We start from the raw sequence: 16,769 nt of genomic DNA on the forward strand, positions 1-16,769 counted from the left end.
GAATTTGAATTCAGGTCTTCCTGACTGGGTTACCCAGCTGCTCCTAATTCATGTCAAGTGTTTTGTAAAAAGTAAAGCACTCCATTATTAACTACTATTTACAAACCCCCAGAGCTGTTCCTCATGTTTTTAGCAGACTGGGTTTCCCTATCTCCCCCAGTCTGGATTGCAGCCAAATTTACTGCCTGCTGATTTCCTTCCACACAGATCAACCAGCCTGGAAGCTTCGCCCTGTGCCACTTCTAACTGAGGTGGGTCTACACCCACCCGATAACACTGCTGCGCCCTTGCCCCCAACTCAGAACTCCCACTGCTTCAGTTTCCCCAGTAGCTGGGAGGGCAGATACGTACCACTATGTGCGGCTGGCAGCACTGTTTTAAAAAAAAGGAAAGTGAGAGACTAATTTCAAGTCCAAAACAATGAATTCCTTCACCCAGCGCGATTCCTGTGTGAACTGGGTGACTTTCACACATATCTCAATTCAGGTCGACAAACATCTTTTAAGCACCTACTATGAACAAAGCACCCAGCACTAGATTCTGGGGACACAAAAATCAAAGGTGAAACCAGCCCCCTTCTTCAAGTAGCTGAGGGTTTACTAGGGCAGAGTGTCAAACCTGTCCCAGACCAGATTTAAATGTAACAGGGAAATATTTGACAAAATAAATCTAAGTCAACATGCAGGACAGGGAGGAAGAGAGCAGTAAGAGGAGGGCAGGGTGTCAGGAAAGGCTTTCTGAGGAAGGTGCTCTCCCCCCCCAGCCTTGAAAAAGCTCAGCATTCCAAGACAAAAGGGTAAGGGAGAAGGGGATGAGAGGCAGAAGACAAAATCCCCAGTCTGGGGACCAGTCAGGGGCTCGGTGTGACTGGGACATAGGGTCCATGAGAGAAGTCTGGAAATGATGCCTGAAGCCAAACTGCAAAGGGTCTGGAATGCCAGGGTGAAGCATTTGTATGCATCTTGATGCATGAGCGTGAGGCACTGATGCCACAGGGACAATGACTTCGGAAGCTGTGTGAAGGGCTGGACGACCTGGCAGACAGAGGCCGAGTCTGGGGGCACAGGCAGTGGCGGCCACACCAGACAGATATGGCAGAGACAGAACAGACACATGTGCCAGCTGACTGGCCGTGAGAGGTGGGTAAAGAACAGACTGGGGAGGGAGCGGGAAGATGGTGACGTCCTGGTTTGGGAGGAAGACAATGAGCTCTTTTTACAGAGAGAGTTTGAGAGGAACTTGCAGCACCTATGGAGAAATGCCCAGCCAACAGCTGGGAATTGAGTGACCAGTAAACTCTCTAAGGGAGGCATGGTCTCCAGTATCAGCCTCCAGATTCCATGATTTTCCCGCTGTTAGCAAATCATCATTTGGTTCCAGCCCCATTCCTATTCTGCTGTGAACAAAGGCCTGGGCAGGAAAGTGGGCATGCCACTGGGAACTTCCCAGGCCTCAGTTGGCTCATCTGTAAAATGAGTGGTTCAAAGGAAAGGACTGACAATGTCCCTCACAGACAGTCTGAGTTTAAAGATACAGGACAGGAGTTACACTGTGTTCTCAAAAACTCACTGAGTCAGTAGCCTGCTGCTTGCTTTGCTAATCTACTTTTTCAAAGCTCATTTAGTAAAGAATATGAAAATAATTCCCCAGAAAATATTGCTGCGCAGCAGTTTGCATTATTGTTGCTTACATGTAGACCATTTACCCTACCCATTCGTTCCCTCTTTCCTACTTCAAAAAAGGAAAAATCTGGTGCTAGTTTGGCCTGAGTAAATCATTATTTGGGTCACTATTTAAAATATTTGCATTGATGCATGGTTTTCCAGATTCCAGTAAAAACAGAATATACTTTTAAAAAGCTAGTCAAGTCAATCAGCATTTATTAAACACCTACAATGTGCTAAGCACAAGGGTTACAAAGAAAGACACAAGACAGGCCCAACCTGGCTGGAGGCCACAGCACGTCAAATCGTATAGAGGGAGAGGAGAAGAGGGTCCAGGAAAGTCTTGGGGGACCACCACTTAGCAAGTGATAGAGATGGAGATTCAGCAAAGGAGACAGGCCAAAGGTCAGATATGAGTCACATTTTGTTCCACTCCCAGACCACCCTGAAACCTCTCCTCACTTTGACACTCTCAGGTATAACCTCATGTTATCTTATAATCTGTGTTTAAAAAAAATCACCTGGCTTACAACCAGAGTGGTTTCACAAACAGGTAATTCTACTTACTATCTGTGAAATTAAATGAAAAAACAGGCTTCTCTTCCATGTCTATATATAGGAAAAGTTTACTAAATTGGTCCCAACATGGAAAAGAGCTTTAATCATCCTTCAAAAAGTTGTGGAAGTGACAAGGAGAAAGGATCATTCATTCAATGTCCTGACCACCAAGGAAGAGCTAGTTGTTAAAGTAGAGAAATAGGGGGAAGCCTGAGGAGTGACTGCATATCTGGAGAATTTAAGACTAAGAAGAGAAAAGGCAAGCACAGTCTGACAGCCCAGATCTTGGGAGAGCAGATTTCAAAGGGTCTAGAAAAGGATAAGTAAGATCCCATAGATTCTTTAAGAGGAAATCAACACAATTGGAATTAGAGGCTTTCAAAAATGACATGCTGGAGACAAAGAGATACTGGAGGAAGAGGGGAAGTCTGAGGTGACTAATTTGTATTGACAGGAAATTTGAGTGTATTTTAGTTCCAAAAAGACAGGCCTAGAAAATGGGCACAGGGTTGGTAAGCAAACAAGTCAAGAGCTTGGACGGTAAGGCTGGTAAGGAATGCCGATGAAGGTGGCCAAGGGATTTACTTATGAATTATGGAAGAGAGGGTCAAAGAAGGACTGGGCCTGCTCCTTCATCACAAATGGACGATAGCAGACACCAAGGCAGAGACCAGACTATTTAATCCTTCCTATGCTTCTGTGTTCTCTGACAGAGGAATGGCCTTTGGGTTGAGAGGACAGGACAGAAACAGCCAAGAGGGAGCTGTAATCTAAGATGACAGAGAGACAGTGAAAAAGCCCCTCACTGTCACTGGGCCCAGATGGACTGCAGCCCAGGAACCTAAAGAACTGGAGACGTAGCTGCTCAGCTGCTCTCAGCGCCTTCTGAAGCATATGGGGTGGAGACAAGATGGCAGCACTAAAGGAAGAAACAGAACCAAGATCCATCCTATGACTCCTTCATAAAGATCTAGAAAATGCACCAGGACCAAGTCCCAGTGGAGAAATCCAAGAAAAAGTCACAGTGAGGAGTCATTCTTCCAGCACAGCTTGGCACAGGGGACAGAGGTCTCTGGACACTGGGGACAGACAGGGCTGTACACTGGGGCAAAGAGAGATCCCAATCCCAGCATGGAGGTGGCCCAAGCACAGATTAGGCACAGGAAGAGATGCCAACTAGCATCTTCGCTGCTCACCACCCAGGTCTAGGTTCGCAGACCCAGCGCTAGCTGAGGAAGGACTCTACACCTATGGGATGGTATTTCAGGGTGAGCAGTCACCTAGAAAGAAGAAGAGCAGGGTCTCAGTTTCAGCCTCCAGCCCAGTCTGAAGCCTGCAGAGAAATGACCAGGGCAGGGATCCCAGACCAGAGAGGCGCCTGCAATTCTTTCCCTCTGAAATAGCAGAGCTTTCCAACTGACCGACAGGGGCCAAATCCAGCAGCAGTCTACTGAAACTCCAAACAGGGCAAGCCCATAGGCCGGTTGCTCAGATCTAAACTCAGGTCAAGAACTTGCAGAATTAAGATGAAAAGGGCAGAAATCAGATTCTGCTCTGGATCAGACCACTCTGGGATCAAAGAAAGTTTGCAGGTCCTCATTATGAGCTATCCCTGAGATCCTGGACTAACACAATACCCGTTACATTAAGAAAGATGCAAAAGGATCCATTCCTTCCAGAAGTGCACAGATCCAGCCCCAACATCAAGTCTAAAGTCAGGAGGTGTGCTGAAAGAATGAGCAAAAAAGAAAAGAATCCCACCATAAAGAATTATTACGGGGACAGGAACGTTCAAGAAACAAACCCAGAAGTAGAAAATGCCTCTAAGACATCTCCAGGCAAAGCATCAAAGGAAAAAGAACTTGGGCACAATTTTAACTAGAATTCCTAGAAGAGGAGAAGGCAGAGGTTGTTTTTTTAAAAAGTTTAAAAATGTTTTTATAAATGAAATGATAGTTCTAGAGAAAAAATTAGAAAAGAAATTAAAGCTATGGAAGAAAGAACTGGAAAGGGAACTAACAGCTTAGCATTAGAGGAAGAAAAACTTAGCTAAGTAACAAACTCCCTAAAACTTAGAATGGACCATACAGAAGATAACAAGTCCACGACACAAGAAGAAATAGTAAAATAAAATCGAAAGATTGGAAAATTTAAAAAAAGAATAGAAAATCTGAACTATCTTATCGCAAAAACTGCCCTGGAAAACACATCAAAGAAAGATCACTTAAGAATCATTGGATCACCTAAAATCCGTGACCAAAAAAGAGTCTACACATCATATTTTAAGAAATCATAAAAGAAAACTGCCAAGAAAGAATCTACCAGTCCCCTCCTGGAAGAAAAGCCCAAGATGAAAATGCCCAGAAACGTTAGAGCTAAAATCCTGAGCTTCCAGGTCAAGGAAGAATACTGAAAGCATCTAGAAAGAACTCAAGTACCAGGAGTTACAGAACCACACACTATTTAGCAGTCACCACTACAACAGAGCAGAGGACTTGGAATACAATGTTCTAGAAGGCAAAGGATATAGGCTTACCACCAAGATTAACTTCCCCAGCAATACTGAGAATAATCTTAAAGAAGGAAAAATTGACTTTTAATGAAAAAGAGGACTTCCAACCATTCTTCGTGAAAAGACCAGAGCTGAATAAAATAAAGTTACAAACACAGAAAAATAAAAACAAGGATAAACTCTTGGCATCCTAGTACAGGGAGATGATACATGTGACTCCTAAGAACTTTATCATCAGTGGGGTCAGAGGTATAACTGGACAGAGAACCTGGGAGCTATTCTGTCATATTTTGATGATCTTGAATGCAAAGGAAGGAAAAGAGGAATACAGTGGGTAGAGAGAAAAAATGAAGAAAATTATCTCATCTGATGGGTATAAGAAAGTTGAAATCTATATGAACAATGAAAAAGTGGTCAATAATTTAAGTCTCATTCTCATCTGGACTGGTCAAAGGAAGAAACAATATATAGACAGCATCGGGTTCAGAAATGTTTTACTTAATGGGCAAACAGGAAGGAAAGGGGAAAAGAGAGAAGGCAGGACAGGAGGGGAACAGATTGAAGAACAGATTAGTTCTAAGCAAAATGGACTCCAAGAATGTACTAAAATATTATCAACAGTTCTTTTTGTAATGGCAAAGAACTGGAAACCTAGAGGGTGTCCACCAACTAGAGAATAGCTGAACAAATTATGGCCTATAAATGTGATGGAATACGATTATGCTCTAAGAAATAACGAAGCAGATGGTTTCAGAAAAACCTGGGAAGACTTGTTATGATGTTGATTAAGGTGGGAGGAAATCAGGAGAACAGTTTATACCAGGACAACTGTATCACAAAGATGAACAATTCTGAAAGACACAGAACCCCCTGCTACCTAAAATTCATTTTTCCCACAAAATATAAGTGGGACAATTATGGGTCTAAGGAATAACTCATTCCCATTAAGGCTATGTGGAACAGAATGGGCCACTTCATGGTTTCATATTTGCCATCATTGAAGGTATTCAACTGAAGGATATCAAAGAAAGGGTTTATCCATTAGGGCAAGAAATTATGTTCCATGACTTCCAAGGGCCTCTTCCAATTCTAGGATTCTCTGATTTTAGCCTAAATGAGATACTCACTGGCTGCTCCAAAACTGGTTTCCAATCATGTCCTCCATATGTAATTTTTACAGATTAAAAGTAATATTGTATATAAAAGATCAAATAAAGATGTCCTTTAAGTGGGGGGAAAAAAGAAAGAAAGACATAGGACCTCTGATTAACACAGTGACTGACCACAATTCCATAAGACTCACGAAGAAGCCCATTTCTCAACAGAGAGGTAATGGGACACAGTATAAACTGAGCCTTTTTTTTGGATGTGGCCAATTCAGGAATCTGTTTGGCTTGATGATACGAGTTTGTAATGAGGGTGTAAAAGAATGTAACGGGAACATCACTGCAATGTAAGAATCAGCAAGTATGAGGAATTTAGAGAAACATGGGGAGACTTATGTCAACTCCAGTCTGATTTTACAGAAAATACAATAAATCTATACATTTACCAGAAGAAGAAAAAAACCCTTAAAAAACAAAAAGATCATGGAGAACAGAAGTACTACAAGGCTGGAGAAGGAACAAATGTATAGAACTTTTTTTAAAGGGAGCAGAACCTGCAAACTAAAAGCTCATGGGCTCAACTTTGATGTTTAGCAAAATGCTAGTACACATTCTTAAAGATATAGTTAATAAACAACCAGAAAAGAAAATGGTGAGCACAAAGACCCAACATAGCTTTATCAAGAACATGTCATGTCAGACTAAACCTTATTTCCTTTTTTCAGGGAACAGGGTTACTAAACTAGTAGATTTCTTGATACATCTTATCTAGATTTTAGCAATGAATTTGACAAAGGCTCTTATGTTATTCTTCTGGACAAGATGGAGACATGTGGGTTAGACAATAATACACTTACGTGGATTTGGAACTGGCTGAGCGGCTGGACACAATGGGTCATTAATGGCTAGATGTTGGAAGGAGGTCTTTAGTGGAGTGCCCCAGGATCTGTCTTTGGCCCTGTGCAATTTAACATTTTCATTAATAACTTGGATAAACGCATAGATGGCATGCTTATCAAATTTGCAGATGACACAAAGTTGTGAAGAACAGCCAACAGAGACGATAGAGTCAGGACCCAAAAATTCTTGACAAGCTAAATCACTGAATGGAATTTAATATAAGACAAAATTTAATAGGGATAAACATAAACTCTTACATTTACATTAAAAAATACCAAGTTCAGGAGCGCAAGATGGCAGAGGCATGTCTAGAAACAAGTTCATCTGAAAAAGATCTGGGAATTTTAGTGGACTACAAGCTCAACAGAAATCACCATTATGATGTGGAGCCAATAGGATCTTAGGCTGCATTAAGAGAGACCTAAGTCAAGCACAAGGGACACGAGAGGTCTGCAGTACAATGCTCCAGTGGATCCTATCTGGAGTTCTGTGCTCAGGTCTGGGTGCCATAGTTCAGGGAAGCACACTGATATGCTGAAGAGCATCCAAAGAAAGTCGAGCAAAGAAAGGCGATGCCCGGGGAAGATCAACTTAAGATCCTGGTAACATTTAACCTGGAGAAGAGAAGACTTGAGAGGAACCTGAGAGCTGCCTTCATGGATTTGAAGTTCTGTCATGTCACCGAGGAATGAGACTTACTCTGTTTGACTCTAATAACTAGTACCAATGAATAGAATTGGCAGAGGCAGATTTAAGCTTGATTAAATCCTAGGTAGCCGGAAGCAAAAGAGGCTGCGGGGGGGGGGGGGGGGGGGGGGGGGGGGCCTGCTCCTTGTACTGGATAGAGGTCTTCAAGCAAAGGCTGGGGGTAGGGAATGGGTTTGGAACAGGAGGCCTCTGAGGTTCCCTGTAAAAGCCTAGAGCTCTCATGGGGAAAAGTGTAATAGTTCTTAAAACCCAGGAAAATATCTGTTTTATATCTGAAAATATCTTTTAGCCTTTAAATGAGACTTCCTCAGTAAAACAGCTTATAAGCAAGGATCACACACCCAGCTTCTTCAGCCCCTTAGACTCCCTTCAGCTGAAGGAAACTTCACCATCACATTAATAATACTAAAAAGACTGGGAGAGAAATTGTGGAGAAACTTCCCCTCAATCTCCCCACCCACCACTGCCCAGTGGTCGCACATACACCTGCACCCTAACTCTAGATTCCTTGGTCATCTCCCCATACCCCAACATATACACCAAAACCTCCAGCTCCTTCAGTATTCAATGTATGTACTTCATACTTCAAAAGACACACCATTTCACCACCGAAAACTTTTTCCACACCTTAGCATATAGATCTTCACAAGTTATTTCTGCCACAAAAGGAAAAAAATCTCCCACGAGTCAATATTTGGTGATAAGACTCCTAAAATCTAGCAAAGCTGGGAAGTCCTCAGAGAGAGATCCCCTCAACCTATCCCAGACCAGTCCTTGAAGCCTCCAACTTAGAAAGAGCAGCAGGGACTTGTGCTCTCTTGGCAACATGTTGGGGACCCAGGGTTGCCTCCACATCGTGGTAAAGAGAGGATATAAGTTATAGGAGAGAAAGCATTTCATCACACACTCTGTCTTTGATCATTTGTTTGCCAACCAAGTTTATTAAGAATGAAGCTTTACAATCCAACATGAAGTTTTATGCACAGCCTTGTCTTTTCAAGTTTCCCAGGCTCATGATGAAACATACTTCCCAGTTCAATAGATAAGTGATGAATTTAGAAGGTAAACAGAAGCATGCTATTTTTTTTGGACATGGCTTAATGCTGGAATTTGTTTTGCTTGACTATATGGATTTGTAATTGATTTTGTTTTCTTGCTTTCTCCATGGGTGGGAAAGGCGGAGATGAGAAGATAATGTGGAACTGAAAATAAAATAAAATTGAATTTTAAAAAATTTTTTTAAATAAAATTTTATCTGTAAAATGAGGCTAACAATACCAGTAACACCAGCCTCATAGGCTTGTGTGAGGACCAAATGAAATAACATATTGAAAGCACCTGATGAATCTTGATATCAATTATCATGTATGTGTTATATAGCACAGTGCCTGGCACACAGCAAATGCTTAATAAATGCCTACTGATTGACTGACTGACCTACTTAAGAGAATAAAAATATCTCCACTTCCTCTCTCCTCCAACAGCCAGCACAGGGCTCTACATGGAGTAGATGACAAATATTTGTTGAATTTGGGGATCATATTAGTGTTACCGCAGTTAATTCCAATAAATATCAACTCATAATCAGATGACATGATTAAATGAGATTCATGCTGTTCAGTTCAAAGAGTCACCTCTAAGTACTCCACTGGGATACTCCCAATAAATTTACTGAAGGATAGAAGAATTCAACTCTCTACTTCCTCTCAAGAGGAGGTCAAACAGGACAAAAATTCAAACCCAGGTGGGCGATCATAGTCTTTCCAAGAAGATAATAGAGTCCAGTGGTATTTCATGTGGCTGTTGCTATCATAATCCTCTAGGGACTATTATGTGTCCATGCCCACCTATCTCCCCTCCTAGAAATTTCCCCAATGTTATTACTTACCCTTTCATTAATATGATATGTCATTTTCCTAGACAGAAAAGCATCAGGGTTAGTGACCATGCGGAAGCCACACTATACAAAACTTTAGGACCCGATCTCAGTGAGCCCAAGAGCTGACCATGTCAGCAGGAGTAGCCTCTTTTCCTTTATGCTCAGATAGACCCACTTCTATATACATTTGGAAGAAATGGAACCAGGAAATAACACTCACATGACCACAAACCAGTGTTTGACTCAGTTTCTTCAACTCTAAGACCAAACAGCATTAGTTTTTAGAAGTTTTTAAAAGACTAACAAAGTCTTACCAGAGTGAGTCTGCATCCAATTCCACAATTCATCTTTATTTCTCCAAAAGAAATCACCATTGCCAATTGAAATAGTAAATGATTGTTTATTCATAGCCTGGACACACTTTCTACTTTGATCTAATAAAAAGGGTTTATCCTTTACACACAGAGGCCTCTGGGTCTCCCAAGGCTTGACACTCTTTGAGCTAATGGATTTCATCTTTGACAAAACAATTCCTTTTATGCCTAAGCTACATGAAAAAAAAAGGAATTCATTACATCTTCAAAATTCTTTAAACTGGTCAAGTTGATCCAAAAATTCTCTCTCTCTCTAAAGAAAGTGGAACCAAATCTTCATTAGTATATCAAATGAAAAAGTCAGTTAACAGAAAATACAGAGTGGTATATTCAAACACAGAATGTTAACAATTCAAATCTGATTGGTGGATAAGCCCCACCGGACTCTAGTGTTCCGGACAAGCTAAATTCATTTGTCAAAATATAGCTAAATAAACATAACGCTCAAGAAAAAAAGAATTTCAGAGGAAAAAAAAGAATTTTAAGGTCCTAACCAGCCTACTGCTTCAAATGGATCGTACTTTCATGGAAAGAAATTTTACATACATCAAGAAACTTCCGAAACAACTGAAGGTTACCCATATTGCCATAGAAAAAGGGTTCATTCAGCTGACACATGCTTTTTTAAAATCACCTGAAGAGCAACACTGTTTCAATGTCTGTTAATAAAGCATGCTGGGCAGTACAATGCAATGCTTTTCATCCTATGGCACTCACTGACAAGGATTTCCTGGAGTCAGGAGAAAGCCGGGTTCAATAGCACATCTATATTTGCACGCGCTCTTGGTCCCCTCCTCTCTTGTCATCTCCAGCAGATTACAAAGTCTCAAATCGTCAACCTCTTTCTATTTTCCTGATTCCTTTCAACCGACTTCAAGTATGCCCGAGTCTTCCAAAGCTTAAAAATAAATGAGTTCACTAGAACCTACAATGTCCTCTACATCTTCTCCTCTTCCCAGTTCAATTCTCAGGGAAAAAGCATTCTCTGTGTCTCCACTTCTCTCTTTTCTGCTCCTCTCACCCTCCACCGCCTGAACTCAAATTATGCTCTCTCTAGTTACCAATGATCTCTTAATAACCAAATATGAGCTTTCTTTAGTCTTATCCTTCTCAACTTGTATCTGACACTCTCAATCACCAGCTCCTCCTGGGCACTGTTGTCTGACTGCTCCTTCTCAGTCTCCCTAGCTGGCTCCTCATCCACACCACCCTACCTAGGAGTGTTCCCCCAAGGTTCTGTCCTAGACCCTCTTGGGGTCTCTACACTCTTGGAAATCTTATCAACTGATATGGGTTCAATAACTCAGATCTCTATGATCAGTTCCAGTCCCTGATGAGGTTCAATTCTCTATCACCAACTGGACATTTCAAACTGGATGTCCTAGGCACCGCAATCTCAATGTCTCTCCTTCCCCCCAATGCATCCCTCCCTCTTCCAGACAGCCCTACAGCTGTGAAAAGTACCACCTTTGTAGACTGATTGGTTCTTACAGTCTTCCAAACTCCCCATCGATGCCTTCCTCTCCTCACCTCGTGTATCCCATCAGTCACTTCCATGGATGCTACACTATCTGTAGCCCCTTCTCTCTGCTCACACCCACCACCTTAGTTTAGGACCTCACCTCTGTTCATCTTTTTGGGGTCATGGACCACTCTAGTGATCTGGTGAAGCCTATGGACCCTTCTCAGAAAAAAATATTTTTTAAACGTCAAAAATAAAATACAATAACAGAAATATTTGAATATTTGTGTTATATTTGTATGCTGCAAGTTTTTTTTTAAACAAAAATAAAAGGCCACAGACCATGAGTTCAGACCCCCCTTCATCTATTACTGCAGCCCAGTCCAGGCCCCTGGAGACCCCCCTGCCTATGTGAGTTTCCCTACACGGTTCTAAGCATGTCACTCCCCCATCAGGCTCCAGGGGGGACAAAGATCAACTCCTCCGTAGCCCTTTACAACCTGACCCCAACCTATCTTTCCAGCCTCACTGAACCTTAACTCCCCCCTCCACACTACAATCTCGAGTCTCACACAACAGTGCCATCTCCCGCCTCAGGGTCTTTGCCTAGACCATCCATCCCCCAGGCTTGGAATTCACTCCCCTCTTCAGCTTCATCTCATTCATTCAACAAGCTTGAGCGCCACCATCTGCTCGAAGCCCTTCGGGATACCTCCCAGGGGCCAGGGCTCTTGCTCCCAAACTACCCTGCATTTAACTGGTGGCATTTACTCTCTTTTTACGTTTATGATGCAGGTACCAGTCATCTCTGCCATTAGAAGACACGCTCCCGGCATGCAGAGACTGTTTCCATCTCTACTCTGAGGCCCCTGGGCCCATAACGGGTGGGTAATAAATGCTTGTTGATAGAAGAACCCAACACGGACAGCTATAACACAGAACACTGCTCCTAAGTCATTAAACCAAAGGACTAGGAGAGGTCACCGCCAAGGGTGGGGGATGGGGCAAGGCTTCATGGAAGGGTGACGTCTGAGTTGGGGTACAGAGAACCCCAAAAGGTGAAGATGGGAGGGGGCCCCCCGCAGGTGCGGGCACGCGTGCAGAGCCTCGGCACTCGGCTGAGGGCTTAGGAATTGCTCCGTTCGTTCCTCCTGACAGGGAATGACCGGGGAGTGACCAGAGCCCCGGTGCCCGGCACCCGGGGGAGCTTAACAAAGGCGGCCTTCGGGAGGGGGATGGGGGATCGGGTGCCGTGGAGGTGGCGGCACGGAGGGGGTTGGACCGAGCTCCAAAGCCTGCGAATCCATGAGCAGCGAAGGCATCATCGCTAGGGCTTGGAACACTGGACCTTCAAGGAGCCCTCTCCTCATTTCACAAGGGGGGAAACTGAATCTCGGAGAACCGTCCGAGTCCATACGGGCGGTGAGTCTATCCTGGCCCGGGGTGCAGCGCCGCGGCCCACCTCCCCAACACGGCCCAGAACGGGGTCCACAGGGGCCTCCGGAGAAGACAACTGAGACCCAGAGGTGCCAGTAACTTCGGCGGGGTCACCGAGGGGCGGCTAGACCCCGGGGAGGCAAAGAGTAGAGGAGAGGTGTGTGGGGGGCGGCGGGGGCGGCGTGCCCGGGGCTGGGGATACTGCGCATGCGCCTTTCTCGCCGCGCAGTGAGCCGCCTTTCCCGCGCATGCGCATTAATTTCACAGCGCCAGAGTTGGAAGACTCATATCCCTCCGCAGCGCGCGCCCGAGGGCGCCGGGCCGAGCCCTCCTCACCTGCGGCCTTGTCCGCTGCCATCTTCCCCGCCCGCTTCACGCGCCTCCCGGCCAGCGGCGCAGCCGGGACTCCGGCGGGGGCGACCGCCGACTCGCTGTGGTGCCAGCCTTCGCGGGCCTCGCCGCGGCCCTGGCGGGAGCGCGGACCGGCGGCCACGAGCCCCCGGCCGCTCCCGCAGTGGGATGATTGCTTTTCCGCTGGCGCTAGGGCGAAGACCTCCCGCCATCCACCGCCGGCGGCCGCCCCTCCCCCTTTCCTGACACGCGACTTCCGGGTGCCTCGCGCGCGGCGGAGGTGGGGGGGCGGGGCGAGGAGAGGAGAGGTCGCGGGAGGGGCGGGGCGAGCGTGGGAACGGCGGTCGAGGCCACGCCTCGTGTCGCTGACGTCTGAGCCGTCGGGCCACCTTCAGTCTGCGTCCCCCCACCTTCCCTCTCCCAGGCCCCGCCCCGCCCCGTTGACGGCTGGGCTGGCCTTGGGCCTAACTGCGTGGGGAACTTGGACAGACTTAAAATTATTTTGATGATTTTTTTATAGAGGGCGTTGACCTGCTTCCCTGGAGCCTCCCTCCCCCTCCTGGAAGCGTCCCGAACCGTAATGCCCCTCCCCCACGTTGAGAGTAAGCTCCCTGAGGGCAGGGGCTGTCCGCCTTCCTGTGTCTGTATCCCTAGTGACCGGCGGGCGCCTAACCGCCTCGGCTTTATTTTGTATTTCGCGGTGAACGTGGCCCTCCCCCCACCAAAAGAATATCACCCCGGAGGGTAGGGCTCGTCTAGTTTTCATTTTTTATATCTATGTTCTAAACGCCTGGCATTTTACAGGGTACACAGTAAGCACTTAATAACTGCTTTTTCATGCATTCTCATATTTTTTAATGAATTGTGGATAGAAACGATTCTGGGAGGAGTCTCCAATCTACTATTATTATTTTTGTAGTGGGTGTTTTGTACACCAGTGATGTCAAACCCAGATAGGACTGGGGATCGTTAATCTATGCATCAGAATCCCTGGGAGCCGCGTTCTCTTAGTTTTAACTAAGTGTACTATGTTTTGTAGTATCTTTACTTATTTTGTTCAATATCTCCAAATTACATTTTAATCAGTTCGGTTAATAGTGGCGTAGGAAGACACCTCTTCAGTACATAAATCTATGCAAGTGGCTAAAGTAAATGCCTCTTTAATTAGGTAAATATAAGGAATTGTAAACATGTTTTATAACCTGCTGAAACATCCGCATCTTATTTTTTTAATTGTTATTATTAATGGGGGGGGGTGTCAATACCTGTTGTTTCATTGGTGCTTCAAACTCTCTTCTTGTACCTAGATCTGCAAGATACAATTTAGGAGAAATGCCCGATGCACTGAGGAGGTACAGTGATTTGCCCAGAGTCAATCCATCAGTATTTTGTGCTAGACCTTTACAGGGACTTGAGATCCCTTCCCGGCTATTTTTAATGGGCTTGTATTCCGTCTGGAGAGATAAGGTGTTCATACGTAAGCATATACAGAATGAATATAAAAATAAATGACAAAGCATAGCCTAAGCATCTAGGTGGGGGCAGGGACAGGAAAAGTTTTGTTCTAGAAAGCAGTGCCTGTGAAAGGGAGAAATAGCGAATATCTCTGATTTATAGCTGTCAATACCGAGTCTCAGAGTTATATAGCCAGTGTGTGTCAGAGTAAGGATTTGAACCCAGGTTCTTCTGATACTGCAATAACTTCGAATAATAATAATATTAATAATAATATTTGTCTTTTGTACAGCATTAGACTGTAAGGTGGATAAGCATGGTACTGTGGAAGAACCATTGGATCAGCGGTCCTGAATTCAAATCCCTTCTGTCACTTACTGTCTGCTTTGACATTGAACAAGTCACTTCATCTCTGAGGCTTAGTTTTCCTCACCTGAAAAATGAGACAAGTTGGACCTCAAGTCCCTTCTGCCTCTAAATCTGTAAGTATACTCATAAATGTGGTCTGTAGCTTATATTTCAATAGCATTTTTCATACAGGATTTCATCTGTTCCTCACAACAATCACGTGACAGGTATTAGCACCTTCATTTTACAAGAGGAAAGTGAGGATGAGAAAGGAAGTGTCTTGTCCAGAGTCACATATCGGAGGAACTGGAATCTAAATTCTGTTGGTTTCCATGATGCCATGCGGAGCAGAAAGTGAGGCCTCATTACAGTGAGATAATAGATGTAACCTATTTGGCAAACTTTAAAGCCGTACAAAACATTGCTTATTATTCTTTTCTCATTACATTAGCACAGATATGTTAAGATTCCTTCACAGCATATATTAGTGGTATAAGAATTGGGCTGAATGTCACCTCAATCGTGGAAGCTGAGGAGGCCGATGTTGAATCATTTGGGATTGAAACTGACGGTCTTGATCCGGTGGCTGCGGCCCTAGCTTGTCTTTGGCAAGCTGCACTCGAAACCAGAAAAGCCTGAGAATTTGACATCCTCAACCAAGCTCCGCCATGTCAAGACATTGAAATAAATATACAGTTTGTCGAGATAACCCCATCCCCACCCCCCGGACAGCACTCATGTGAATGTAAGTCCCTTTTCATTTTAAAATTTCCATTTTTATAGATGCGTGGCCCATCACAGGTGGATCTTCCCATGAAAGCAGCAACATAAGCCTAGCCGCTGGTTGCGCCCCTTGTTCTGACTTTAGAAGTATAGGCCCCTTCCTCCATCTCTCCAAATCTCAGTTTCCTTGTCTGTAAAGTAGTCCTCAACCCACAGCGATGTTGTGAGGTTCAAATAAGATGATCTATTTAAAACACCTGGTAACCTGAAGCCTTTGGGAAACGCTTAGCTATTACCACTCTCCTGATCACGCTTTGCCCTCTTGGAGACGTTTTCTTACCCAATTTGCGATTTGACTCACATAGGCACCTCCTAATGAAAAAAGTTCCCCTCTCGATGTAGATCAGCACCGATTGGCAATCCGTAGCTTCAGAGTGACCTGGGACGCTGTTAAGTGAAGGGACTTGACTGGCCAGGGCTGCAGAGTCAGTGTGCTTCCTAAAAGGCGTGACTTGACTTCAGGGCTTCTTGACTCTGACGTTGGGGCTCCCTCTACTACTCCTCTCTGTGCCTCTTTGCCCTTTCTATCTTGGAGGAAAAAGATCTCCCCCAAAGGTCTCCTATCAGGTTCCCCTTGCAGTGTTTGGGGTAATTTTTTTGCATCCACAGTGGTCATTGTTACTTGGGCCAGCTAGGCCCAAGTTCAAATTTTGAGTTCAAATCCAGCCTCAGTCACTTAGTAGCTATGTGATCCTGGTAAGTCATTTAACCCTGTTTGCCTCAGTTTCCTCATCTGTAAAATGAGCTGGAGAAGGAAATGGCAAACCATTCCAGTATCTCTGCTAAGAAAACCCCTAAAGGGGCCATGAAGTGTTGGACATGACTGAAATGACTGAACAACAAAAATACCGCTTATAATCAGTTCACAAGTGTTTATTAAGCTCCTACTTGTGCTGAGCACTATGCTAGGTGCTTGGAATACAAAAACCAAAATGAAATTGCCCTTGGCATTAAGAAGCTTTAAATCTGTCAAGCATAGGATTCTTCCTGCTGCTCTGACTGTAAATAGTAACAGGTATGACCCCATCTCTTAATATACTGACAGCTCCTTTTTAGTAGCTCACTGGAGCCCCCTTCTGGGGATGTTTCCACTTGAGAGAAAGAAACAGGAATAAAAAGTAGAATTCAGAGCCGGAAGGGACTTTCCAGGACATCTAGTTTTAACAGGTTTTATATGTAATGTGGCCCTTCACCACCTGGAGCACAAGCTGTCACCATTATGGTCCATCAGG

At 44.4% G+C, this 16,769-nt stretch overlaps 1 protein-coding gene across 5 annotated transcripts in view; it reads right to left on the reverse strand.

Annotated features, from left to right (window-relative positions):
- The window catches only part of CNOT10 (CCR4-NOT transcription complex subunit 10), a 64,867-nt gene extending 51,667 nt beyond the window's left edge, over window positions 1-13,200 (reverse strand). The window contains exons 1-2 of one of the 5 annotated variants that reach the window (XM_036760335.1): window positions 12,937-13,192; window positions 6,698-6,798 (exon numbers count right to left, since the gene is read on the reverse strand). In XM_036760335.1, the coding sequence (XP_036616230.1) occupies window positions 6,698-6,798; window positions 12,937-13,163 (328 nt within the window). In that variant the 5' untranslated portion in view covers window positions 13,164-13,192. Of the gene's footprint in view, window positions 1-6,697; window positions 6,799-12,936 lie in introns of all 5 variants that reach the window. The other 4 variants (XM_036760337.1, XM_036760336.1, XM_036760340.1 and 1 more) reach the window with 4 other exon arrangements.
- Between the last annotated feature and the right edge of the window lie 3,569 nt (window positions 13,201-16,769).

This window comes from Trichosurus vulpecula, chromosome 5 (genome assembly GCF_011100635.1).
Source record: "Trichosurus vulpecula isolate mTriVul1 chromosome 5, mTriVul1.pri, whole genome shotgun sequence".
Lineage (NCBI taxonomy): Eukaryota > Metazoa > Chordata > Mammalia > Diprotodontia > Phalangeridae > Trichosurus > Trichosurus vulpecula.